General features: G+C 35.6%; 5 protein-coding genes across 5 annotated transcripts; 4 read left to right on the top strand and 1 right to left on the bottom strand.

Annotated features, from left to right (window-relative positions):
• The first annotated feature begins 244 nt into the window (after window positions 1-244).
• On the top strand, window positions 245-2,823 carry LOC140872108 (uncharacterized). Its single transcript, XM_073274855.1, has one exon. It carries the CDS (start codon window positions 982-984, stop codon window positions 2,533-2,535), a length of 1,554 nt encoding a protein of 517 aa, XP_073130956.1. The 5' UTR covers window positions 245-981; the 3' UTR covers window positions 2,536-2,823.
• Window positions 2,824-12,617: 9,794 nt separating this feature from the next.
• Window positions 12,618-14,791, top strand: LOC140871900 (putative SNAP25 homologous protein SNAP30). Its single transcript, XM_073274644.1, has 5 exons — window positions 12,618-12,882; window positions 13,402-13,865; window positions 13,938-14,031; window positions 14,104-14,231; window positions 14,413-14,791. The coding sequence occupies exons 2-5, from the start codon at window positions 13,449-13,451 to the stop codon at window positions 14,608-14,610; spliced, it is 837 nt and encodes a 278-aa protein (XP_073130745.1). The 5' UTR covers window positions 12,618-12,882; window positions 13,402-13,448; the 3' UTR covers window positions 14,611-14,791.
• Window positions 14,792-15,177: 386 nt separating this feature from the next.
• Window positions 15,178-17,406, top strand: LOC140871242 (probable inactive purple acid phosphatase 9). The gene is made up of 2 exons (XM_073273658.1): window positions 15,178-15,968; window positions 16,068-17,406. Exons 1-2 carry the CDS (start codon window positions 15,264-15,266, stop codon window positions 17,352-17,354), a joined length of 1,992 nt encoding a protein of 663 aa, XP_073129759.1. The 5' UTR covers window positions 15,178-15,263; the 3' UTR covers window positions 17,355-17,406.
• Window positions 17,407-20,654: 3,248 nt separating this feature from the next.
• Window positions 20,655-24,320, top strand: LOC140871244 (uncharacterized). The gene is made up of 11 exons (XM_073273660.1): window positions 20,655-20,887; window positions 21,531-21,684; window positions 21,822-21,893; window positions 22,149-22,220; window positions 22,743-22,814; window positions 22,916-23,059; window positions 23,144-23,224; window positions 23,332-23,403; window positions 23,505-23,576; window positions 23,928-23,999; window positions 24,085-24,320. Exons 1-11 carry the CDS (start codon window positions 20,785-20,787, stop codon window positions 24,173-24,175), a joined length of 1,005 nt encoding a protein of 334 aa, XP_073129761.1. The 5' UTR covers window positions 20,655-20,784; the 3' UTR covers window positions 24,176-24,320.
• A 95-nt stretch (window positions 24,321-24,415) lies between these two features.
• Window positions 24,416-26,425, bottom strand: LOC140871243 (pentatricopeptide repeat-containing protein At2g20540-like). The gene has a single exon (XM_073273659.1). It carries the CDS (start codon window positions 26,256-26,258, stop codon window positions 24,663-24,665), a length of 1,596 nt encoding a protein of 531 aa, XP_073129760.1. The 5' UTR covers window positions 26,259-26,425; the 3' UTR covers window positions 24,416-24,662.
• Between the last annotated feature and the right edge of the window lie 337 nt (window positions 26,426-26,762).

Raw genomic sequence — 26,762 nt, 5'->3', positions numbered from 1 at the left:
CTAAACAATCGGCACTGGGGTGGAATTGGAATAAGACAACACATAACAGCTGAGAATTAGGTCCCTTTGGTTTGGTGTGGACGTTTGAACAAAATACAAAGCAAGCCATTAATTAGTTCATAAAACATTGGAAGTTACATAATTTTGCTAATATTATGGGGAAAAACAAAAAAATCAATGGATTTTTGGATTTGGCGTTTGCGGAGCCATGAATCCAGAAGATCTTGGCCGTCCGATATTGCATCAACGAGCTCTCCTCCAAGAAGAACACGTGCCGCCCCTCTTTTAATTCCAATCTATATTTCTCACACACATTTTGCCTCCATGCATGGAATTCTCCTCCTACTATGACACCCACAAACAAGAAATAGGTGGATATAGAGAGAGGGTGTGTGTGTATGTATATGCGGGAGAGAAAAATGGGGAAGAAAGAGTCCTTGTTTTCTGTTTTGGTTCTTTATCTTGATAGGTTAAGGCTAGTTCAAGGCCATCATTAGCGACCCATCTGTTCAAAAGTTTGATTTTTTCCACATTAAAATCTTGGAAATCTTGGAGCATTAATACGCACGACTTTCTTTCTTTCCTTCTTTTCTTTTTTATTTTCTGTATTGTGTGGGGGAGATTACGCAGATGTGGTGTTCAAGATTGTTTTCTTTGCGTGTTGGGTCGTGATTTTACTTCCTTAAAAACTGTCACATCTGAAAAAGTTTGATTCTTCAGTATACTCCTTGTGATCTGTGCACCCCCCCACTTCGTAGTTCAGATTTGAGCCTTTCCGACTTCGCTTTTGTGCTTTTCTTGCTGTTTTTCGGATCTGGGGTGTGTTCTTTTTTCGGTTCCTCTGTTTGTTCAAGTGTTAGGGCTGTGGTAGATCAAGAAAATGCAGGTTCGTTACTTGGTTTAGTGTTTTAGTTCAGGTATCTGTTTTTTGATTTGATTTTGGTGTTGGGTTTTCTTGTTTTTGTGTGCGAATCCATTTATATGATGGAGGAGGATCAGGATTTGAGGTTTGTTTGTAAGTCGTGCAACAAGAGGTACCCATGTGGGAAGTCACTGGGTGGTCATATGAGGTCTCATGTGATAGCGAATGCGTCTCATTTTGATGAAAAATTTGAGGCCAACATTGCGGTGCAGCAGCATATCATGTCAGAATCAAAGGCTGGTGAATTTGGAAATGGGCAGTCTAGTTACGGGTTAAGAGAAAATCCTAGGAAAACTTGGAGGGCTGTGGATTCCACTTTTCCTCTGGCACAAGAGAGAGTTTGCAAGCAATGTGGTAAAGGGTTTCAATCGATGAAAGCATTGTGCGGTCACATGGCTTGCCACTCTGAGAAGGATAGAGGTTTGAAGGATGATCATTCTTGGACTAGTGAGAGTCAGAAGTTAGCGTTTGATAGTTATTCGGATACCGAAGAAGGCGATGATTTTAGGCTGAGAACTAGATCATCGAAGAATAAGAAGTGCAAGAAAGTTGATGTTAAGTCTCCTTCATTTTCATTAGCTAACAATGGTTCTTCATCTGTTTCTGAGATTGATGGAAAAGATCAAGAGGAAGTAGCTATGTGTTTAATGTTGTTGTCCAAGGATTCTGGGAACAAGGGTGGTGTCAATTCGGTTGTGGAATCTTCTGATAACAATTCTGTTGTTCTTGAGACAAAGTCTTCTTCCATTGACATGAGATTCGGTAAAAGGGAAAGCACAAATGGCGTTTGCATTGGTGAGGAAACTCCTCAAGTGAAGAATATTGGGGATATGAAGTTGGAGGATACTTCTTTGAACGTTGAAATCGCTAAAATGGCGGATTCGGATTCTGGGTATTTCTTGGATGAATGTGCTAAGGCTGACTCTGATTCCTCGGTTGGAAGAGGGATTGAGGAGTATGGTTATGAGTTTGGGAGGAGCGAGAATAGAATCAAGAATTTTAGAACAGAACTGAGAAATGAATTTAGCAAGGGAAATGAGTATGACAATTCTGCAATAGCATCAAAATTTGCTAGGATTGAATCAAGAAAGAGAAAGAATAGTTATGAAGATCCAGAATCATGGAATGAAACCATCAGGTCGATGAAAAACAGAAATATAGAGGGTGAAGAGTGCTGTAACTCACAGAAGAGAAGTAAATATGAATGTTTCAACTGCAAAAAGACCTTCAAGTCATATCAGGCTCTTGGAGGGCACAGACCGTGCCACAAGAGGAGCAACGCGTACTATGAATCAAGATATGAAAGCGGCGAAAATATTCCTGATGATTTTACCGACTTCCAGACAACTGGTAGCAAAAAACCTAGTGCTAAGAGTTCTTCTCAGCTAAAGATTAATCCTAAAAAGAACAAAGGGCATGTTTGCCCTTTCTGTGACAGAGTTTTTAAGAATGGTCAAGCCTTAGGCGGCCACAAGAGGTCACATTTTATGATCTCCAACGATGAAACTCAGAATCAGAGTCGAAGAAAGAAGACCGAGCTTCACAATCTGCTCGATCTCAATCTCCCTGCTCCCGAGGAAGATGATGATGAGGGACGAGGCCGGTTCTTTTGATCGAAGATAAACAAGGCAACAAGGCAACAAGTCAAAATTCAGATGATTTTGGTGTATAAAGACGCTCTTGCTAAGTTCAAGGATGCTATTCAGAATGCACTTGGCTTGTTTCACTTCATGTTTAATCATTTCATGCCATTTTTTGCTTAATGATTCAAGAGCATACACACCAGCACTCTAGACTCTTTAAGTTTACTTTCTTTCGTTTTAAGTACTAAATCGACACCTGAAGATATTATTTTGCTAGTTAGCCAGTTCACAGATTTCAGTTTAGCAAGCTCAGATTACCTTATATGCATGGAGGTATTTCATGTTATTTCGAAATTTATTTTCTCGCCTTTTATTCAATTTGAAGATGCTGAACAAGTCTCAATCTTCATTAGAATTTCAAATCCTTGCTCTTAACCAGACCTTCTTTGGTTCCCTCAGCCACATTTTGTTTGTTATCTTGGCTTCTTGTATTTAGTTGAGGAACTATTATGATTGTCCTTTTTTTATCATCAAATTCATTGTTCTTCACAAGAGAACAGTGAAACCTTATTAGTAAACATTCAATTGGAGGAGACAACAAAAAGGTGAACCTCAAAGTGTTTGGCAAGGAAGTTGAATTTTGTCTTTGATTTGCTTGCTTGCATTGGAATAGAAGTCACCAACATGGGAAAAAAAGTTAAATCTTTTGTACACTATACATTGGGGAATATGATGAAATTTCAAGAAAATGTGTTCATTAGAAATGATCCACTGCAAATTTTCAAGTTTGCTATTGAAGTACATATAATTTTACATCATATATTAAAAAAAACAGCACTTATTTGCCACCCCCCCACACAATTCTTACATCATAATCTGTCTTGTTGCTATTAAAGCCACTGCCGTCGGGTCAGCAAGCACCTCTCTATATTCACAAGAGGACAATCTCTTGGAGGGAAAGATAATGATGATAACCAACCATTATTTTATTATGAATTGTGGAAAACAATATAATATAATCCAATTTGAATTTGCTGATCAATGTTTTTTTGGGTAGGAGTATTTGGAACCGAACCACGACTTTACTCATTGCTTCAAATATTTTTTATTGTATGCCAAAAACTTTTGAGGCAATAATTTGTGTATAAACTTGGATATTTCGTTTTTCACTATAGTTATAGAAAAGATTTCGAACTCAACACTCTCAAAATTTTAGAATAACATGCCACTAAGTCAAATGGCAAGTGGCTTATAAAGTTGTATGTTTGATGGTGAGTAGAAAGGCCAAAAGCCCCACTAATTCTCGTGGTTTGGTCAATTAATTAGATGATGATGTTAAAACCTTGCTATATGTCTCTATGAATTTGCAAGGAAAACGCTATGATCCATCGGATGAAATTCAGTCGGTGAATCATACGATGTGTGAGTTCCATGACCAACGCATTGTAGATGGATGTTGCATCGGGTGAAAATCTTAGTGTAGAATGACATTACATTTACCGAATTTGCATCCTTGAAAAGGGTCTATTAGGGTTGGTTTAAAAAACAAATAGCAATAAGTTTTGAACCTTCATCCATTAACACTGTAGTTTGACTTTTGGGCATTTTCAATAATGTTATCCTCAATGGCAAGTCATTGATACATTTTCCTTGTCAATAGCCAACTAATTTTGAAGATGGATTCTTTCAAAAAAAATATTATATTTTTTATTTAAATATTTGGTGATATGATGGGAAAACTATTTAGTAGAGTGGTGTGGTGATTTTAAATAGCAAGTCAATCATATGGGATTGAGTCATAAATTTTATAAATTATATAAATTTCTCTAAAATCAAATCAAGATTGTAAAATATCAAATATTAAATGAATGTGCTACAAACATCATCTTTAAAATTAATTGTGAGACATAGGCAACTCTAAAAAATTAAATAGGTGCATATATTTGCCTAATATTGGCCCATCACCACTTTTGTAGGGTTAGTGAATTTTACCAAAATAGGAAACCTATATGAAGACCTATTTGTGTCATTTCATCCGTATTCTCCTGCGAAATTAGTTGGGCCGTTAATGGGCCCATTATCACTTATCTGGTATGTTGGATCGCTTTTGGGCCCACACCCAACGACTAGTCTAATTAGTTTGTGGTCATATGCGTCACATCACTCACACCAATGCTAAGTTTAACATTTCGATTTTTGTTTTTCCAAAAAAATAAAAACGAATTTTCTTTTTTTTTCTAAAAAAAAGTGTATTTTCAAATCATTGTAATTTTTGTATGAATTTGATATCACATCTATATAAAAAAAATATTTGGTTAAATTAATTTTTATATCATCAACTTAAGATATCTTCGAATGTTATAATGTTATATTTAGTTTAATTTAATTTTTCTTAGATTTAATTAGAAAATAAATGTTATCGAAACACAATAAATAGTAAATACCTCCAAATGTCACTTAAAACTTGAGCTTATGAGCCAAAGTCGGGAAGAGCTGGGATAGAAGCCATAAAGCATAGGACATAATCAACAACACGATGGTTGAACGGAAAATTTTCAAATTTATAGATTTTAATATATTTTTGTGGTTTATAGAAGTAAAAGAAATTATCTTCAAATCAATCTCTTTCACGTGTATATTATTGAAATCTATTCTATGTTTATGAAACTGATGTATAAATAATTAAGATATATATTTAAAATTTCATCTATTGAATTATTCTTTTTTCTTTTTTATTTTTTCCCAATAAATCAATTTCAAAAAATTGAAATTGTTTTAGAGAAAATAGGATAGAAAAAAAATGTGGAATGAAGTTGGGTGGTAAATGATATTTTTGAATTTTTAAAAAAGGATTCACGACATATCAAAATTAATTACTTTGGAGTTTCACTTTAAGTAATAGTGTTGTAGACAATTAAATTTGTCAACCTTCAAATATGGCAAGTACGAAGTAATTAAATATCAATAAAATAATTAGTTATTTTTGGAAAGATTAAATTTCTAAAAAATAAATAGTTAATTAATTGATATTTTAATACATTTTGTGATCAAATCAAGATTTTTAAATCAAGATTGCATCTTGCACAAATTGGAAGAGAATACTAATATTTTTAGTATTTGAGATCAAATCTTGCATCAAATAGAAGAAAATACTAAAATTTTTAGTATTTAAAATCAAATCTTGTGATTAATGGAAGATAATCACCAAATAAATCAGGAGGAGTCAATCAAATTGCGACACCTCATCAAATCGAAATGGTAAGAATTTGCATCCTTCAGCTATAAATAGGGGGCAGATGACCAAGAAGAAAACACAACAAAGAATACTGAAGCAAAAAAGTAGAAGAATTCAAGATTTTTCTCTCAAGTCACATTCAAGAAGTTCAAGGCGCAATTCAAGGCGTTCTTCTTTAAAATCATCAAATTCGAGAAGATCAAGGCATGATTCAAGGGATTAATTGCGTTCTTCTTCAAATATACTTAAATTCATTCAAATTCAAGAAGATCGTGTTCTTCATCAAATTCAAGAAGTTCGTGTTCTTCATCAAATAAATCAAATTCAAGAAGATCGTGTTCTTCATCAAATTCAAGAAGTTCGTGTTCTTCAACAAATAAATCAAATTCAAGAAGATCGTGTTCTTCATCAAATTCAAGATAACAAATTTCAAGTCGCGATTCAAGGAGTTCATCGCGTTCTTTTCAAATTTTGAAGTTTAATTCGATATCAAGGTGTTAACCCATCGATTTAACTTTATCAAGACATCAAATTAAATCTCAAGACATCAAATCGTCTTCCAAGAAGATCAAATACTCAAGAAATTCAAATCTATCAAAAAATTGTCATTGAAGAGGAAAATCAAGGGATTATTTAGAGATTGCATCCACTAATCTTTATTTAATTTCTCAAAATTCACTTTGTATCCATTTTTTATTTCTTAATTTTAAGAAATAAAGAATTTTGAGCTACAAATTTTGGCACGCCCAGTGGGACCATCTCTACCCTTCATCTTTTCTCTTCACCAAAAGTTTTAAGCCACCATGTCTACCTATGAAAATATCTCGAGCATGAAGATTTCTGCAATGAAGTTTACTGGAAGTCTTGGAGTCATCACGAGAAGTATGTCCAAGAAATTACAAATATCTTCGGAGGCAACTCATTTCCTTGAGACCCATCCGAACTCTCACATAAAAAGCGTGATGGTGACAAATGACACAACTCTAGAAGATCAAATAGCAAACTTGACAAAGGCCATTGAGGGACTTGCAAAACATGTTCAAGAACGAGACTCCCAAATTATGAAGTTGATGGACAAGATAAATCATACTTATACAAGTTACATGGACAAAGAAGATGAAATTAATGATGAAACTGAGTCATCATTGAAGAAAAAACAAAATGAACAAACTAAAGACTTACATTTTTCATCTGATGAGTCAGTTTCCATGGACCAGTTAAAAGACTTCATCATGGGTACTATCAAAGAAAAACTTGACGGAAGCTCCAAGCCATCTCTCACCTATGCCAAGCCATATTACAAAGGATTGATAACTTAAGAATGCCAAATGGCTATCAACCTCCAAAGTTTCAACAATTTGATGGCAAAGAAAACCCAAAACAACATGTGGCTCATTTCATTGAAACGTGTAACAATGCTGGGACATACGGAGATTACCTAGTCAAGAAATTTGTTCATTCACTAAAAGGGAATGCATTTGATTGGTACACTGATCTGGAGGCATGCTCAATTGATATGCATTGGGGACTTCGATATATCCTTCAAGGAATCCAAGGTATGCATTGGGGACTTCGATATATCCTTCAAGGAATCCAACCAAAGACATTTGAAGAATTAGCTACTCGAGCTCATGACATGGAGTTGAGCATAACTACAAGTGGAGCAGAAGGGCCTCCAACTCAAGAATATCATAGAGCAAGAGAAGCACAAAAATCCAAGAAAGAAGATGAGTATTTCACCAATACTCCTGACCCACAAGAGTATAAACTGTGAACAGTATCCACCAAAAGTCTTACATGTGGTTAAACTGTTATGTGCTCCACCAAAGGTATTACATGTGGTTAAACTGTTATGTCCCCACCAATAGTGAATTCATGTGGTTAAACTGTATTTCTCCCACTTATGGTATTTTATGTGGTTAAAATATTAAATCCCCACCTAGTCTAGGGTGGTTAAGAAATAGATACTTTTGGCCCGCATGAGTATAAACTGTACACGGCACCCCCCCATCTCAAACAATCAATTTTTTGAACTACGTTATGACATGATTCCTATATTGGGTACGTAGGCAACTTAGATATATTCTGAGTACAGTCATGAACTTGTTGTTTTCTTTTCACATGAAATATTAATATGTTTTATATTTTCAGTGAAAGTTAAACACAATCAAAAGATCGCAAAAAAAAAAAAATCTTCAAGTATTTTTAGGCAACTTCAAGATGGATCCTTGACGTGTTCAAATTCTTGATAACGTCATCATCGAAAGGAGAAATATTTTCAATCATAGTGTATTTCCTCAATCTTATGAAGTGGTTGAACACTGGAAAATATTCCTCATTGTCTCTTCAAGAAAGTGAATTATTTTCACTTCTTCAAATCACCAAGCCTTCAAATTATGCGCTTCCACCATCTTGAGTTGATTGGACCTGACCCACCTTTCGATGTATGTGATGTGCAGCCGCAAGATTGAGAAAAAAAATTTAAATATCTGCTTCATCAATGTTGGTGAATTCTTTGGCACCTTGAATGACTTCATCATATAGATGTCTGACAATGGAGAGGCCCAACAAAGAATATGTAAATGGTTCACAATGTAAAAGTCAATAGTTTATTATTGAGTGGACACCATGCTTCTCAAAATGTTTTCATAATGTTGGAATCTCGATCTTATGTGGATAATGAAGCATACACGGGGTCGTATATTTGCACTGCCTGAACCCTATGATTACTCCGGAAAAGAATGCCTTCAGTACACTTTCAATATCATTTGATGTAATGAAATTCGTCAAATAATTGAAGTGTACTGTCTTGTATTGCCTTTTGTTCAATGATCCGTCGCTTCGATGATGGATATGAATATAAGGAAGAAAAAAAAATCATCCAAAGAAGATGCATGAAGGGAAAATAAAAGTTTTTATCTTTCGCTTGCTTGGTGAAGAAGAAAATATGGATGCAAAAAAATTTGGAGGGAATTAAATTTGAATTTAGGATTCGTGAAACCTCAAAGAAATTGCAACAACTAAATTATCGTGACTTATTCACTCAAAAACAAATCATTTGTGAATAAGTCTCGAGGGGGCATTTGTAGACAATTAAATTTTTCAACCTTCAAATATGGCAAGTACGAAGTAATTAAATATCAATAAAACAATTAGCTATTTTTAGAAAGATTAAATTCCTAAAAAATAAATAGTTATTAAATTGATATTTTAATATATTTTGTGATCAAATCAAGATTTTTAAATCAAGATTGCATCTTGCACAAATTGGAAGAGAATACTAATATTTTTAGTATTTGAGATCAAATCTTGCATCAAATAGAAGAAAATACTAATATTTTTAGTATTTAAAATCAAATCTTGTGATTAATGAAAGATAATCACCAAATAAATCAGGAAGAGCCAATCAAATTGCGACACCTCATCAAATCGAAATGGTAAGAATTTGCATCCTTCAGCTATAAATAGGGGGCAGATGACCAAAAAATAAACACAACAAAGAAGACTGAAGCAAAGAAGTAGAAAAATTCAAGATTTTTCTCTCAAGTCACATTCAAGAAGTTCAAGGCGCAATTCAAGGCGTTCTTCTTCAAAATCATCAAATTCGAGAAGATTAAGGCGTGATTCAAGAGATTAATTGCGTTCTTCTTCAAATATACTTAAATTCATTCAAATTCAAGAAGATCGTGTTCTTCATCAAATTCAAGAAGTTTGTGTTCTTCATCAAACAAATCAAATTCAAGAAGATCGTGTTCTTCATCAAATTCAAGAAGTTCGTATTCTTCAACAAATAAATCAAATTCAAGAAGATTGTGTTCTTCATCAAATTCAAGAAGCTTGCATTCTTCATCAAATAAATCAAATTCAAGAAAATTGTGTTCTTCATCAAATTCAAGAAGTTCATGTTCTTCAACAAATAAATCAAATTCAAGAAGATCATGTTCTTCATCAAATTCAAGATAAAAAATTTGAAGTCGCGATTCAAGGAGTTCATCGTGTTCTTTCCAAATTTTGAAGTTTAATTTGATATCAAGGTGTTAACCCATCGAATTAACTTTATCAAGACATCAAATCAAATCTCAGGACATCAAATCGTCTTCCAAAAAGATCAAATACTCAAGAAATTCAAATCTATCAAGAAATTGTCATTGAAGAGGAAAATCAAGGGATTATTTAGAGATTGCATCCACTAATTTTTATTTAATTTCTCAAATTCACTTTGTATCCATTTTCTATTTCTTAATTTTAAGCAATAAAGAATTTTGAGCTACAAGTGTATATTTATTATATTTTAGAATTCGACAAGGTGGAGATATTAGATATGATGGTTATAAGTGAAAACAATAAGATATATCACTCATATATATATTACCATTCAACTTTTGACTCCAATTTTCATAATGATTAGAAAGTTCATTTATTCTGTGATCCATGTATTTCAATTCTTTATCCTTAAAAATTTTATTAACCCACCACACGAATTAAAAACATGCAACAGATTTGGTTTTTTTTTTTTAATGAAGATTTGAAAGTGTATATATGTGGATGCATGTATGTGTGTGTGGAGGAGGGTTCGGTTTCTTCTAAAAAAATGTATATACCATCAAAAAAATCATTTATGTATCTATCTTACTATCTTATTATTATATTACTATATTACTATTACTTTACTATATTATTAAGTGTGCGTAGGTTATAAAAACTGTTTTTGGTGTCATGGTATTTTTTTAAAATTTACCCATTATACCCTCATACCCATCATTAACTAACAAACAATTTTCTTCATGTCTCATTTCCTCCCACTTTTTCATTGGTTTTCCCTCTAACTTTCTTTCTTCACATTTTTTTTTATCTCTATCAAACTCAAATTTTCTCGGTCGATACCTTAATCAAGTTAGAATTTTTATCAAATTATATATTTACGGGACACACATCGCGTGTGCCATGATGGCTTGTATATATAATACTCGTGTGAGAAGGATAAGATATATGTTAGATTTGGAACTCAAAAATTTAATAAAATAGATTTTTATGATATTTTTGAGTTGAGGGATGGGATTTTATAATTGGGTCTTCAATTTGAAATCTCGTCTTAAATTTGAGACTTTGATGTCAGATGAGCTATACGACATTGACGATTTTTATGATATATTTAATTAAATAATAAATTGATATTTTTAAAATTTTGATATGGGTATTTTCGGTACTTAAAAGTGTTACAACAAAGACATAAAAAAAATTGCTAGTTTCAGACTCTCAAGCATTAGTGCTTAATATAATAGTATAGTATAGATACACGGGTCAATTGAATTTTTAGTAAACCTCATATCTATATACTATTAAATAAAGAAAGAGATCTTGATATAACTAACTTTTGTTGAAACTGTTTTTTTAAAAAATTCCCAAAATTACTCTTAAAACGTTTCATTATAATTTACAATTGTGTTCTTCATTTTAAAATAAAAAAATTATGTGCTATTTATTAAATTGTTATTCTTTCATATCTTTAACTTTTTTATTTTTTCGAATATCAAGAAACTTCGTCACTAAATAACAAAGTCATGATTGCATTTTTTTTTTCGAAACAGAGGAGTACCATCATAAAACTCAAAATTACTCCGACCAAGGAAAGCCCATTCGAGCCATTATTGTGACCAGCTTGATTATATTTCATATTTTAATTATAAAAGTGCTAAATTTATATATTTCATAATCATAAAAAAAAATCATGTCATTAAATTTCATGTCATATTTAATTTTTAAAATATCATAAATAAACTTAAGACATAAAAGTATATGCAAAACATAATATTTATGTAATATATCACACAGACGACAACTCATGTGCGAAGTCAGTAATATATATTGGAAATACCCAGGGAAGTCAGGCGTATCAGGGCTACGGAAATACAAGGGTGTTGGGGTTGCTAGTCAGGACAGGGAGCAAGGCTTTAGCCCAACTATTTTAGGAAGGAGTGGTGCTACCCTGGAAAGCCAGGGGTATCAGGGCCCTGGGAAGGCAAGAGCATTAGGGCTGTTCCCTTGTAAGAGAGTAAGTAAGGCTTGACGAGGTCGGACTGGTAGCTCGAAAACAAGGGAGTAGCTCATCTCAGATGGATTGGTGAGGCCGAAAAAATCAAGACCTCGTTACCCGGTCAACACCTATTTTTAAGGGGGCATGACCCCCACGTTGCCATGGACACGATCCTTCCGACTTGATCATGCGTAACAGATAGACGTGGGCAACCCCTGCAACCACGACTCAGATCGTGGCCACTACTCTGAAATTGCGGAGTGACTATCTCGCTCCAAGGCCTATAAATATCTGGTCACAAGTATCAGTAGAGGTATGTTCATTTTTATCTCAAAAAGCACTATATTCATTTTTCTTTTAAGTCCACTCTATTTTTAAATTTGACTTAAGCATCGGAGTGACCCCGCCGGAAAATCTTTCGACGTTCCACTAACGTGCTTTTGTTGCATTTTACCTGTATGCAGATCACATCTACCTAGGAGAAAAGTATCACTTATCATCCTTACCAGCCCGGTGAACTCGTTAGGCCCACCTTGCTACACTGATAGCCTGGGCACCCGGTTTAGCAAAACATCATCATATATTATTAGGATCATGCTACATATTTGTACAATGAGACTTATATATTGGATTATAAAATGTATTTAAAATTAAAAAATATCTTAAATGTAATTTTGAATTTTTTTATTAATAAAATGTAAGAATAATATTATACTTTCGAATGAAATTTATATCCAAATTTGCAAACTCTTTGCATATATAACATTTTGCATATTATTAAAAGTTAAAACACACACGGAGAAGTAACTTGAAATTGCCAGATATCACCAATTAAAAAGGGAATGAAGCTCAACGGTCAAAAAATGGCTCCGCCACATTATCCGCCGCGCCTCTGAAATTCTCTATACCTTTTCCACAGACAAATCCCAACTAATCTCACAATCTTTTCTTTGATTGATTTTCTGGAAACAAACCCTTATTTGTCTTTCTTTCCCTCTCTCCAGCAATTTCAAGAACATTTTTCCATGTTCAAAAGCAAAATTTATTCTTCCCAGCCAGATGTTATTTGAATTCATCGAGACCCTTTTGTTGTGAATTCATCAATCAGGTAATTTCCGGCAGATTTCTGCGTTAGTTTACTCAGATTTCTTAATTTGCTTCCATGTTTTGTCTTTTCGTTTCTGGGAAGGGAGCAGACATGTGTTTCTCTTAATACAGTGACGAATCAGATCCTGTTAAAGATTTTCTAGAAATTCGATTCTTGTTCAGGGATTAATTGCTCGAGAATCTTTAGATTATGTGCAATTAATTAGTGGGGAGGGCACGATTTATGTAAAGATGGGATTTAATGCTATGATTCCTCGATATATTTTTTTGTGTTTTGTTTACAGATGTCATCTCCGTTTCATGTTTCATATCGTGAATTATTAATTACTGAATCGGAAAATGTCATGCGTTAAAAAATTTGGAGGCTTCGTGTGTTTACGATCCATTAATTATGCTTAAAGGGGTCACAATTTTTGCTTCTTTCTTCGTGCAAATTGTGTGTGTGATGAGCCTATTACAAGATTGTTTCTTGTATTTCATTTACACGTTGGCTATCATCTTGAAAATCTTCTGTCTGCAGGAGCCAAGTTTTGGTCAAAACATTTGGGTGATAAATAGTTTGTAACAATGTTTGGCTTCAGAAAATCGCCGGCCAACAACAAACCCCCACGACAGACATCAGTAGATCCTACCAATCCTTTTGATTCGGATACCGAATCGGATAAGAAAAACACTGTTATACCATCTAGAAGAACATCTTCGGAGCCCATACTCCCGACACCGGATGATGATGATGACTTTTTTGGGAGGCGGCCGCCTTCCGCAAGCAAGCAAAAGGACTTCGATAAAATGTCAGTTCAAGAACTGGAGAGCTACGCGGTGAACCAGGCTGAGGAGACCACAAACTCGGTGAACAGTTGCTTAAAGATTGCAGAGGATATGAGACAAGATGCTACTAGGACATTGGACATGTTGAACCAGCAGGGTGAGCAAATTCACAGGACACACATGATGGCTGTGGATATGGACCGAGATTTGAGCCGGGTATGGTAACTTTGATATCATCGAACCTTTGTATTAAGGTTTCTTTAAGCATATGAAAATGTGTTTGTCCAGGGAGAGAAATTGTTGAATAATCTTGGTGGCATGTTTTCGAAGCCATGGAAGCCAAAGAAGACGAGGGCGATCAATGGTCCTTTAACTTCAAAAGGTTTCTTCCGTCTGCCTTAATAATTATTCATAGATTCATTCATTGATGATGATGAGTTTGTGCTCTCTTCAGATGATAATGATACAGGAAAAAGAAGCACCCCAGAGCAAAGAGAAAAGTTGGGCTTGGATCAGGCACCCAATAAACGTGGCTCGCGTACACCTCCTCCGGAGCCAACTAATGCACTGCAGAAAGTTGAGGTACATTTCTTATTTCATGAATTGTGCACATACACCATTGGTATCATATAACATCCGAAGTGATGGGCGATTTCCAAGTTTCATGTATGATCCTGCTTTTAGTAGTGACTTGGTGTCAAGTTAGATTCAGCAACCCCTCTCCTTTTCGCCAAGTAAATAGTTTGTATTGCCTTGTTTACAGCTGGAGAAAGAAAAACAGGATGATGCGCTTTCGGACCTTAGCAATATATTAGGTGAACTAAAAGGCATGGCGGTCGATATGGGAAGCGAACTCAACAGGCAAAACAAGGCCCTGGATCACCTTGATAAAGACGTTGATGAACTCAATTCTAGAGTGAAAGGCGCCAATCAACGCACACGGCGTTTGATTGGCAAGTGATGAAATAAACTCAAACATATATCACTTGTTTTTTGGCTCTCTGTTTCCTTTCCTCATTTTTATGTTTTTTTGAAGGTATAGCTGAGTAGAGTATTGTTTGCCTTTAGATTTGGGTACTTGCTGCGTTTCATTGCTTCATTCTTTTATTAGTTGTAAAAATGTTTTTCTATGAGCTTACACCATCAATAAATAATAGCATTATTCAAAATTTCATATATACATACATGCCCAAGTATGTATGTAGTCCCATGCTAAACTTTATCCAAGTATGTAGCCCCATGCGTATGAATCAATGTTCGTGACAGATCCTCTTTCCGGCAACATGTATATTTATTTTCGTATAATGAAGAAACTTCTCTAATATAATATACACGAAACCTATGTTACCCCTTTCCCAATTCCCCTTTTTTGAGTCTATACAGCTCATATAAATTAATATTTTGATATAAAAAAACTATATTAAATCTAATAAAAAAATCAATCTCACAAAATTAACTCAGAAAAATCTTTCCATCGAAATTTTATTTCCTTGTCCATCCAAAAACAGTGTTGGAAAACCTTATCTAAAAATCTTGTCCACATTTCATCATCTCATTGGTTTCCATATAAAGTTAAAGCAAAAGTAGTGCGTTACTACAACAGAAACTCAAACCATGATCACTCCAACTCCAACTCCCAGCTTCCTCTTTCTATGTTTCTTCTGCCTACTCCTTTGCGTGTGCAGCCACGGTTTGGTTTCAATCTCCCTCAGTACCAATCTGTTATCCAAGTCGGGTGACCCGATAACGATCCGTTGGTCCGGTATCCACTCGCCTTCCAAGCTTGATTGGCTTGGGATCTACTCCCCTTCCGATTCCTCCCATGCAAACTTCATCGGGTATATTTTTCTATCCACCTCCGTGGGATGGGAATCCGGGTCGGGTTCGCTCACCTTTCCCGTCGTCAACCTCCGATCCAAGTACCAGTTCCGGATCTTTCACTGGACCGAGTCGGAAGTCGACCCCACCCGATTGGACAACGATCACAACCCATTGCCAGGGACCAAGAAGCTGCTGGCGGAGTCGGAGGAGATCGAGTTCGAGCCGGGTAAGGGCCCTGAGCAGGTGCATTTGGCCTTTACGGGTAAGGATGGGGAAATGCGGGTGATGTTCGTGACCCATGATGGGGGAGACAGTTTCGTGAGATATGGGTTGACCCGGATTGGAATGGGTCTGGTGGTGGGTACCCGGGTTTCGAGGTATGAGAGGGAGGATATGTGCGATTCTCCGGCGAACGCGAGTGTTGGCTGGAGGGATCCTGGGTTTATTCACGATGGTGTCATGATCAGTTTGGAGTTAGGGAAAAGATACCATTATCAGGTTAATTGATATGTTTTTTGATTCATTTTTTGTTCAAAAAAAAATTCATGATTCGTGATTGTAATGGGCATGTTAATTTATTGTGTTTCTAATACACAGGTGGGAAGTGATTTCGGCGGATGGAGCGACATTTTCAGCTTCGTTTCGCCAAATCTTGATTCGGATGAAACAGTAGCCTTCATGTTAGGGGATATGGGAACAGCGGCACCATACAAAACCTTTGGTCGAACACAAGGGGAGAGCTTGTCCACGATCAAATGGATAAAACGCGACATCGAATCGTTGGGTAACAAGCCCTTGATGATCTCACACATTGGAGATATCAGCTATGCCAGAGGCTACTCCTGGTTATGGGACACTTTCTTCACTCAAATCGAGCCTATTGCTTCTACGGTCCCGTACCACGTTTGCATTGGCAATCACGAATACAACTGGCCATTGCAGCCGTGGAGGCCGGAATGGGCTAGTTTGGTGTACAATAAAGACAGTGGAGGGGAATGTGGAGTGCCTTACAGTCTTCGTTTCAACATGCCTGGAAATGATTCGGAGTTAACCGGAATGAGGGCCCCTGATACCCGGAATTTGTATTATTCGTTCGACATGGGAGTGGTTCATTTCGTGTATCTGTCTACTGAGACGGATTTCTTACCAGGGAACAAGCAATATGAGTTCTTGAAGCGTGATTTGGAGAGGACTGATAGGAGAAAGACTCCTTTTGTGGTGGTACAGGGGCATAGGCCAATGTACACAACAGCTAACAAGAACAGAGAAGCGGGTTTGAGGGAGAGGATGATCGAGCATCTGGAGCCACTTTTGGTGAAGAATAAGGTTAATCTTGTGTTATGGGGTCATGTTCACAGATATGAAAGGTTTTGTCCACTAAAGAATTTTTCCTGTGGGGAGTTGGACAAGAATAGGGACGACGAATGGCGCGCGTTTCCGGTGCATGTCGTGATTGGGATGGCAGGGCAGGATTCGCAGCCCTTGTGGGAAGCAAGGGTGGATCATCCTAAGGACCCTGTCTTTCCGCAGCCGGTACAATCTTTGTTCCGAAGTGGTGAGTTTGGGTACACTAGGCTCGTGGCGACGAGGGAGAAACTCGGACTCTATTATGTGGGGAATCACGACGGAGAGGTGCACGACGTGGTGGAGATATCTGCACCGCCAGGTGACGTGGATAAGAGCGGTGGCGGTGGTGGAGAGCAGACGGTGGTGGGACGGTGGCCGGAGTTCATTGCTGTCTCATGGCATGCTGATTTAAGCTCGGGGATTCTGTTTTTGGTATTAATTGGTTTAATTGTTTATGTGATTGGGAAAATGTCATATGATGGAAGACATGATTTTGTGGACAAAAATTGGAGTCCTTTGAAGACTGAGGAAGTGTGAAAGAATGACTTTTTGAAAAAGAAAATATAATAAGGAATGGAATTTTTGATTACTTGATTTTGTTACATATGTAAACATGCATGTTTTAATTGTCAATCAAAACTCTTTTGAGTCCTTTCTCATATTTGAAATTATTCTGAGCAGAGCATTCAACCTTTCTATGCAAATAATTGTGATCTTTACTTGTTCCTTTGATCATATTCTTGAATTTTTTCGTGAAATACAATTAACCTCTCTACCAGGTATATAAATTATTTTTTTGTTGAATAAATTTTGTATAGGAAAAACAACTTGGAGATTCAATTAAATGTTTTCAATAATTTGATTCAAATAAGTGTTTTAGTAATAATAATATCTTGTTATTTGTAAAATTTCTATTTTTTTTATTTTTTTAAAAATTAAAGAGTGATACTAATCATTATGTGATCATTGATTTCAAAATAACTTATTAATGTAATTTACTTTATCATATTGTAAAAATATAATACACAAAGTCAAATTCAACTTTTAGTGACTTGATGTGTATCAAACCATCCACATTTATTTTTATATGTAAAGTCGTCAAAATAGGTTGGACCGATCAGATGACTCTCGTCCCATACGATCATACCGACAAATAAGCAAATTGCAAGTCGTCCCACTCTAGTCCATTTTAAGTTTTAACGGCTCTACTCACATATATGATATGACCCATGGTTTTTTATTATTATTATTATTTATATGTAACTTTAGGTGATACATTTAGGTTATCATCTCAATATTAAGTCATGAACACACGCATACGTAGCCATCCTTATAGACCCCCTATCCCTTGACAAGGGAAACTCTTTAACTTAAATTATTGCCTCTCGATCATAATTACAAGTCAATTATAAATGCGTAATCATCCCCACCCAACCACCCCTCACCCACTATCCAAACAAACTTAGAAATTTATCTTCAATTTTTTTTTCCTTTTCTTTTAAAAAAAACAAAAATATAAATATAAATCATGTTTCCTATATATAACTATGGATTATCTTGCTAATAGTTAACACACACACACACCAAATATCATATAATAAATAATTATACCACATAATTTGATTAATTTCTTATAACTATATTAGTTTTTTTTACACGTCTCAATACTCTCATTATCTTATCTCACGAACTTAATGATACCGACCGAAACACATATACTAATTAATTCAATCTTGTGAACATAAAATTTTGATTAAATCTCATTCAACAGCACCACACACACACACACACACATATATATATATATATATATATATATATATAGATTTTATGTTTGGTGTTTATATATATATCCTTCATCTCCGCAAAAATTCACCAACTTGGCAATAATGAAGAGCGGTCTCAGAAGAATTCTTGTATCATTCATACCACTTTTTTCCCTCCTCCTAATCATCACATCAGCCACTCAACCCCATCATCACAAAACACAGCTGCAACCACGGCGGCGCCACCATTCTTGCCACCCTATCGCCACGGCCGGCCAAAAGATTCCCACCGTCTGCTTTCAGCTTCAGAAACTACTAATCTGTCGCTGCCCACCATTCCCGCCGCCGCCTCCGCTGCCCGGCGATGGCCATCACGAGATCGATCCAAGATACGGCGTGGAGAAAAGATTAGTCCCTTCTGGACCTAACCCTCTTCATAACTGAATCACAAGTACCCTTAATTTGACGATCATAATTGTCTGCTTAATTCTTTTCATTTTCTTTTTTTTGTCATACTTTTCAAGAATTTCGATAGACTCTTGCTTTTTCTTTTCTTTTTTTGGCATTATTAATTCTTGAAGTAGGGCTACGGCATGCAACAGGCGTATTACGAAAAGAGTTGTTTTGATTTCTTTCTGTTTTCTATCTTGTTTAGTTGTTTCATTTACAACTCGAGGAAAGATGAGAGATGGCTGGACGTTCCAAGCTCATATCAAGGTTTTCGTGCTCGAAGAAGTCGAAAGTTTGTTTGTAACTTTTAAAAAAAAATTGATTTTTTAAACAATTTTTTTTTTTCGGTTAGTGTGATTAATTCTTTGGAGAAAAATGAACATGAGTTCTTCTGTAAAGGGTTCAAATTCAGAAATGAGAGGACAGAGATTCAAGAAAATCCCATGAATCTCATTATTTTTGAGCTCTAAATTTAATGAGGGCATAAAGGTCTTTTCACTTGTGTTTTCGGTGTATCAATTAATGTGATCACACTCGTGTCAATTTATTTATTAATATGCTTGCGATAATTACAACTCTAATTCATCGACATTTATGTGCAAGTAATTTATTGGACATGTGTAATGTGGGATTAGTCGATTTGATCCATATATATAAATAAAGTGAAATGTGACATTTTTTACATAGAAAATAATTTTTTTTTTCATGAATCGAATCGAGTAGGAAATCCATTACAAAATTTATATGTAAGATGATCTCCTAAGAATTTTGTGTAATTTTGTAGGGTACGACGTATTGTCTTGTTTGATACAGGGTTCAATAAATATACATATGTCCAGTGTACTTAAACTAAGAATTTTGTGTAATTTTGGAGGTCTTCTCTCGGTTTGTTGTTAACTATTGGATTGTGGTGGATCACATCTATGATCGGACGACTTTCCTAGCCATATCGAAATTCTACCGATGTGATAAAATGAGCAAAAAAAAATTATTCTTAAAGTAAAGTATATCCAACATTAAGTAAAGTGCATATAATATCATAGATTGTACATACATAAACACGTGTACACACTGCAGTGTAAGTTAACTCCTTGTGGACGTCTTTTGCATAAGACATCACTTTTGTTCATAATCACGATGCTGTAGCATGCTCCAAAGACTTGACTCAACCAAAAATTTGCCTATACAAACATTTCAATCAATCAAATAACATATTAACATTTATAAAATTACACATATAATTTGATACTGTGACGGCACCTTTGGGAAAAGGGGAGGAGAACGAGTCTTTTTCCACGATGAAAATCTTTTCAAAAAGTGTGAAAATTAATATACACCAATGATTCTTGTAACATATTAGGAAAATAATGTACTTTCAACATTGAAAGATTTGATGAGTAACATAAGATATCTTTAAAAGAAGCAGAAATGAAATAGTCGGATTGTCATTTATAGGAAGTTAAATAAATAAATTATGATGGTGCGTGACCAAAATAATTTTCAGGGGACTGAATCCAAAAAAAAGATCGGGTAGATGGATTTAACCCAATTTAACCAATAATAATAATAATAATAATAATAATAATATAACAATTAAATTTTTTTTATTATAGAAATATTTAAAAATGGATGCAAAAAACTCGAACGCGTCTTATCACAGCTGAATCTGGGATCTCGTTCTGATCGTCTCACTCTCAGCACTGTAATGTATTGTCGGTAACTTGGATCGCTGCAGCAAAAGCTTGCCAAATATGGCGATTCATCTCCGTTTGATTTGTACCTTGTGGCATCTAGTTATCATATTACCTTTGCTCCTGAACGGCGTCGTTCACTGCAAAACCCTCAAGCGAGATGGTAAAGCTCCGATCCAATGTTTTTCTCAATTATGCAAGAAATGGAGCTGATCGGTGATGAAATGAATGCTGATTGTTACTGGGTTTTTAGTTATTTTACTGGGTTTGAAGTGATTTTTAGCTGTTTACTGATTGTGTATTTATAACTATTGTTGATTGATAATTATCATGTTAAAAGATGTTATTTTGATTCAGGGAGTTTCTTGGATTTGATTTGTTTTTTGAGTGGAATGCATAGAAACTAGATTGATTTGTGTTGAGAGCAGTTTCAGTAGATCGGATTATAGAAGTGTAGGTTGCGAGTGAATGACTATTTCTCTCTTGTGTGTTACTTGATACCCGTTCTTGAGTTCAAATCTTGAAGCAGAGGTTACAGGATTCCAGGATTCATTTTAGGACAATTTAATTGGATATTTTCTCTTCCCGTCTGAGGAGAACATATTTGAGGCCTCTGAACGACTGAGTGTCAATCCTGTTGGTTATTTTTCACTTTCATCTTCTTCGTGAAAATGTAAATTATCTGCATAATGGGGTCTGTGTTTTTCTCAATGAAATTGAAGAAGAACGTGTGGTGAGGTGTGACTGAATGCGTATGCTGGTCAACGTGCGTGTATGTTTTCTAATCTAATGTTTATTGATTGCAGTGAAGGCATTGAATGAAATAAAAGCATCACTTGGATGGAGGGTAGTTTACGCTTGGGTTGGTGATGACCCTTGTGGAGATGGCGATTTGCCTCCATGGTCTGGTGTCACGTGTTCCGTTGTTAGTGGGAGTGACTATAGAGTTGTTACTGAATTGTGAGTTTATGGTCCCTATACTGTTTGCTGAAGAACCTGTTATTTCACAGTAGCTTCAAATAGTAAACATATCTCGTTTATTGTTTATTTTTTTACCGTCTTATGTTGCGTTCTTTCAATTTTGTGCTTACTGGCAGGGAAGTTTATGCTGTTTCCCTGGTTGGTCCATTTCCAATTGCAGTTACGAATCTCGTGGATCTTACGAGGCTGTATGATACTCCATTTTCTCCCCCTCATTGATTGAAACTGAGATTTTAGTTTACTTCTTCTTGGATTTGAATGAATTGTATTTGAGAAATGAAAACCATTTTCAACGACTTCATAGAAAATGGCCTATATCATAAACTGAACTAAATAATGCACTTCTGAAGACATCACGACATTACAAGAAATTTAGAGTTACATTACTTTGGATTTTCCAATTTTCACCTCTTTGCATTCTGAATCCGCATTGCTTGTGGCAGGGATCTACATAACAACAAACTGACTGGGCCAATTCCATCACAAATCGGGCGGTTGAAGCATCTCAAGATCCTGTAAATTCTTTTACTTTCTAATTCAGTAAGCGTTATGTTTTTAGTTGTTTGGCCGTGTGACATAAGAATAGTACATTTTGTCTGGTACATAGATTTAAATGATGCAAATGTGTAGGCGTGTGAAATTTAAAATATGCGCAAGAGATTCTCAAGTTGAGATGTTCATAATGCAAATGTGTAGGCGTGTGAAATTTAAAATATGTGCAAGAGATTCTCAAGTTGAGATGTTCCTAGCAAAGTATGGCAACTCTATTTAAGTGATATATATCACGCTTGATTTTACTTGCGTAATGATATGGATTGTGGCATTGCTCACTTGTTCTTTTACATCGTTGCTTTTTTTCCTTTCGCAAAGTGTTCAAAAAATGCCAGTCTGAATTAGTTCCATGAAAGATGACCCAGTTAAGAAGCACTAAGAGAGTCCAATTGGGTTTCTTCTCTTCTTTTTCTTTTTTCACTGAGTAAAGTGTTCTCTCTTTCCTGAATTACTTTTTTCTTGTGGTTTTTTCCTATTTTCATTAGGAATTTGAGGTGGAATAAATTTCAAGATGCTATTCCTCCTGAAATTGGTGAACTAAAGCAGCTAACACATCTGTAAGTGATATATTTTTTAAACATTTCAAATATGTGGGTACTACTTTCGCATAAAGCTTTCTTTTGCGCGTTTGAAAGACTAATATATGAATTGTGTGCAGCTATTTGAGTTTTAATAATTTCAAAGGTGAAATTCCGAAGGAACTTGCAAATCTTCCCGAGCTCCGTTATCTTCTACTACATGAGAATCGTTTGATTGGGAGGATTCCACCTGAATTGGGAACTTTGCCGAAGCTACGCCACCTGTAATATTACCTACTAATGACTTAAGAGTGTGCTATTTGTTGCTGTTTTCTCCATTTACCTAATCTCTTTTTGATTATTTCTAGGGATGTCGGTAACAACCATTTGATTGGGACTATAAGAGAACTCATTCGTATTGAAGGATGCTTCCCAGCACTTCGTAATCTGTATGCTTTGCTGATTTAACACTATTTTGTTTGACTATTGCATTGATTTTGCTAATTTCAATTATCTAGGCTGTCTTTAATGAGACCAATATGTTTCGATGTTATAGTTATCTTAATAACAATTACCTTACCGGGGGCATTCCGTCACAGCTTGCAAATTTGACGAACTTGGAGATTCTGTAAGTTTGTCCATCTGTCGATGGAATTTTTACGAGTATTATAATTTATTTTTCATTTACCCCTGTCTTAATTTGCAAAGCTAACTCTCTTGTTGCGACAGTTATCTATCACATAACAAAATGTCCGGTGTTATTCCATTTGGGCCAGCTCATATTCCTCGTTTGACTTACTTGTAAGTGTGCTTTGTCATCATCTTTGCATCTATTGATCTTTATTTGGCTTGAAAGGGGGCTCTGTCTCTGGTTTGCTTTTAATCTGACTTTTTTGATTAAAAATTTAGTTCAGAAAATATTGCTCCCACTTTGATGGATGTCTAGTTTTGTAATGTGTAGTGTATATAAGTATATAACAGGACAGGCAGAGACGAACTTTGTGCATTTTGTACTTGTTATGTTGCTTGAAGTCACCTACTCTCTCATGTATCCGTGTTTTCCCTGCACTGTAACTAAGACGAACATGGAACGTCACAACTAGCTATAACTTTTTGAATGTTTCCCTATATGAAGCTGTTTCTTGGATTCAGGTACTTGGATCACAATCAATTTTCTGGGAGAATACCTGATGCCTTCTACAAGCACCCATTTTTAAAGGAGATGTGAGTTCCACACATCAAAATATGCTCTACAAAGCAGCTTATTTGCAGATATATATCTTGATATATTGTTTGATTTATGTTGCAGGTACATTGAAGGAAATTCATTCAGACCTGGTGTGAAACCCATTGGCGACCACAAAGTCCTGGAACTTTCTGATTCGGAGTTCCTATTCTAGGCAAATGAATCAATTATTGTTGTCTTCTAGTTTTTCTCACGATTATTAGTTATGTTTTATACAAATTACCATTCTTAATACTCGGTGACAGTAGATTTATGTAAAATATAGCTTATAGTGAAAAAAAGACTGAAGTTTTGGGTTCTGCCATGTTCTTTGAAGTGTACATATAGCATTTTATTCAGCTGGTTTTCAGTTTTCTGAAGTTGTTTCTCAGAATTCCGATGTTTTGTTTCACGCATCATCAATCACACTTGTTAGGTCAGGCTGGTCAGCTTCCAAAATTTCTCATCTTGTGCGTCCTCTTTGCAATTTAAACCTATCAATTCCCAATTTGTTTCATCTCAAAGTTGGCTTTCAAATGAGTTAATTTGGACATCCCGCTACTATGTAGAGCTAACTCACCATGAAAAACAATTATATATACGAAAGAAACACCCTTTAAAAATTGGCATCCTTCCAAGAATGAGACACCAATTTGTTGAAATCATGTGAAGTCAAACTGTACATGTATTGTACTTGGATTCCACTGCAAGAAATGAAATTCCCCTTTAATCACCTCTAGAATATCGTGTACCCCATCCATTTCAGGATGCGTCTCCTCTCCCGCGACAAATTCATGAACAACACTGTTGATCTCAACTGAGCTGCAACCTGGTGTCTTCTCCACCCCTCGCCTTTTCATCATCGTCCTAATCCTCCTTGCTTCGGTGTGTCTTCCAGCAGCTGAGTACACATTTGACAGTAACACATAGGCTCCACTATGGTATTCTAATTTCACAAGTCTGTCAGCAGCAGCCTTCGCCAGATCGATGTATCTATGGCTACAGCAAGCACTGAGTAATGCCCTCCAAGCTATAGCTTCTTCAGTTGCAGAACCTGAAATGGGTACGCTTTGAACTATTTTATAAGCTTCTTCAATATTCCCCGAACGACATAGAAGGTCAACTATGCATCCGTAGTGCTCACTCTTGGGCTCAATATTGTACACGTTACACATGATATTCAACAACTTTAGACCTTCTTCTGCAATGTCCGAGTAGCTACATGCAGTGAACAAAGAAATGAATGTGACTTCATCTGGTCTAACACCATATTTCCGCATTTCATCAAACAACTTAAGTGCACTTTCTCCATCACCATTCATTGCATACCCTGAAATCATAGTATTCCAGCAAATAAGATCTCTTTCACGCATTTTATCAAACACATTCCCAGCCAAAACCAAGCTCCCGCATTTCGCATACATATCAATAAGTGCGGTACCTAATTTCACGCTAATTAACAATCTTTTGTGTCTTTCTACGTAGCTGTGGATCCACAATCCAATTTCTAGACAGCCCAAATGAGCAGAAGCAGAAAGAATGCTAACAAAAACTGCCTCATCTGGATCAATGCCATTAACCTGCATCAACCCAAATAATTTCAAACCTTCTTTAAAACAATTGTTTTGCACATACCCTGATATCATAGCACCCCAAATTCCAATATCCTTCACTTGGGCTTCATCAAAAATCAATCTTGCTGAATAAACATCGCCTTTTTTACAATACCCAGAAATCAAAACAGTCCAAGACACAACACAATGGCAAGAAATCTCATCAAACACACATTTTGCAGCTTCCATATCATCAAAAGCAGAATACATAGCAATCAGAGTGTTGCCCACAAAATTATTAAACAAAAGACCCAGCTTTATTACATGCCCATGCATCAACCCTCCAAGATTCAAATTTTTCGTGTTTGCACAAGCTTTCAACAAATAAGGAAATGTGTAATTATCAGGGCACATCCCATCTCTCAAAATGACTCTATAAACCTCCAAAGCCTCGACGTTTTGATCTTTGAGCAATAAAGCTTTAATCATCGTGTTACATATGCAGATTGTGGGGTTTTCAATTCGCTCAAAGATTTTTCGGCCATAAAATGAGCTGCCATGAAAAGGGTCCGAGCAAAATGCCAAGATTCTGCTAAGAGCAAAGGTATTGCTCCCGAGCCCGCATGTGATGACAAGTGCATAAGCCTGCGTTAATTGTTTTATACTCCGACATTTTTCCAATAGATAAAGGCATCTGCTTGTCATTTGCTTCCATTACCAAGTTTCCCCACGTTTATACATCAGATGAAGAGATTCAAAACGGCCAAGAAAATCGTCAGAAATCAATAAATATCCTGTTGGCCAGAAGCGCATGTGCTGCTGAGGTAATGGCTTCACATCCTTCTGCTTTAGTATTATTTAAGTTGAGTGGATCTTTTCATCTCTCTCTTTTTGACAGATGATCCATATCTGTGATAAGACATAATATTTTAATATAAATAATATTTTTTAATGATCTTAAATATGCGTCTCATCATTAATCTGTGAATCTAATCACAATAAGTTTTGTAATTTAAAAATATTACCATGTTAAATCTCTACCCTCAAACATATGTTATAGCTCGGCTAGTCGGCTTTTAACGTTTCTTAATATGATTTTTTGACACTTTTATTGAGCCCTATGACTACTTTCCCAGTCTTTCCTTTGTCATAGATGCTAATTAAGGAACATAGCAAATAAACGGACAAATCAAGTTTAATATGATAATA

Source organism: Henckelia pumila, unplaced genomic scaffold (genome assembly GCF_033568475.1).
Source record: "Henckelia pumila isolate YLH828 unplaced genomic scaffold, ASM3356847v2 CTG_461:::fragment_3, whole genome shotgun sequence".
NCBI classification, from domain to species: domain Eukaryota; kingdom Viridiplantae; phylum Streptophyta; class Magnoliopsida; order Lamiales; family Gesneriaceae; genus Henckelia; species Henckelia pumila.
Note: the sequence above shows the minus strand (reverse complement) of the source record. Positions and strands in the feature narration are given on the sequence as shown.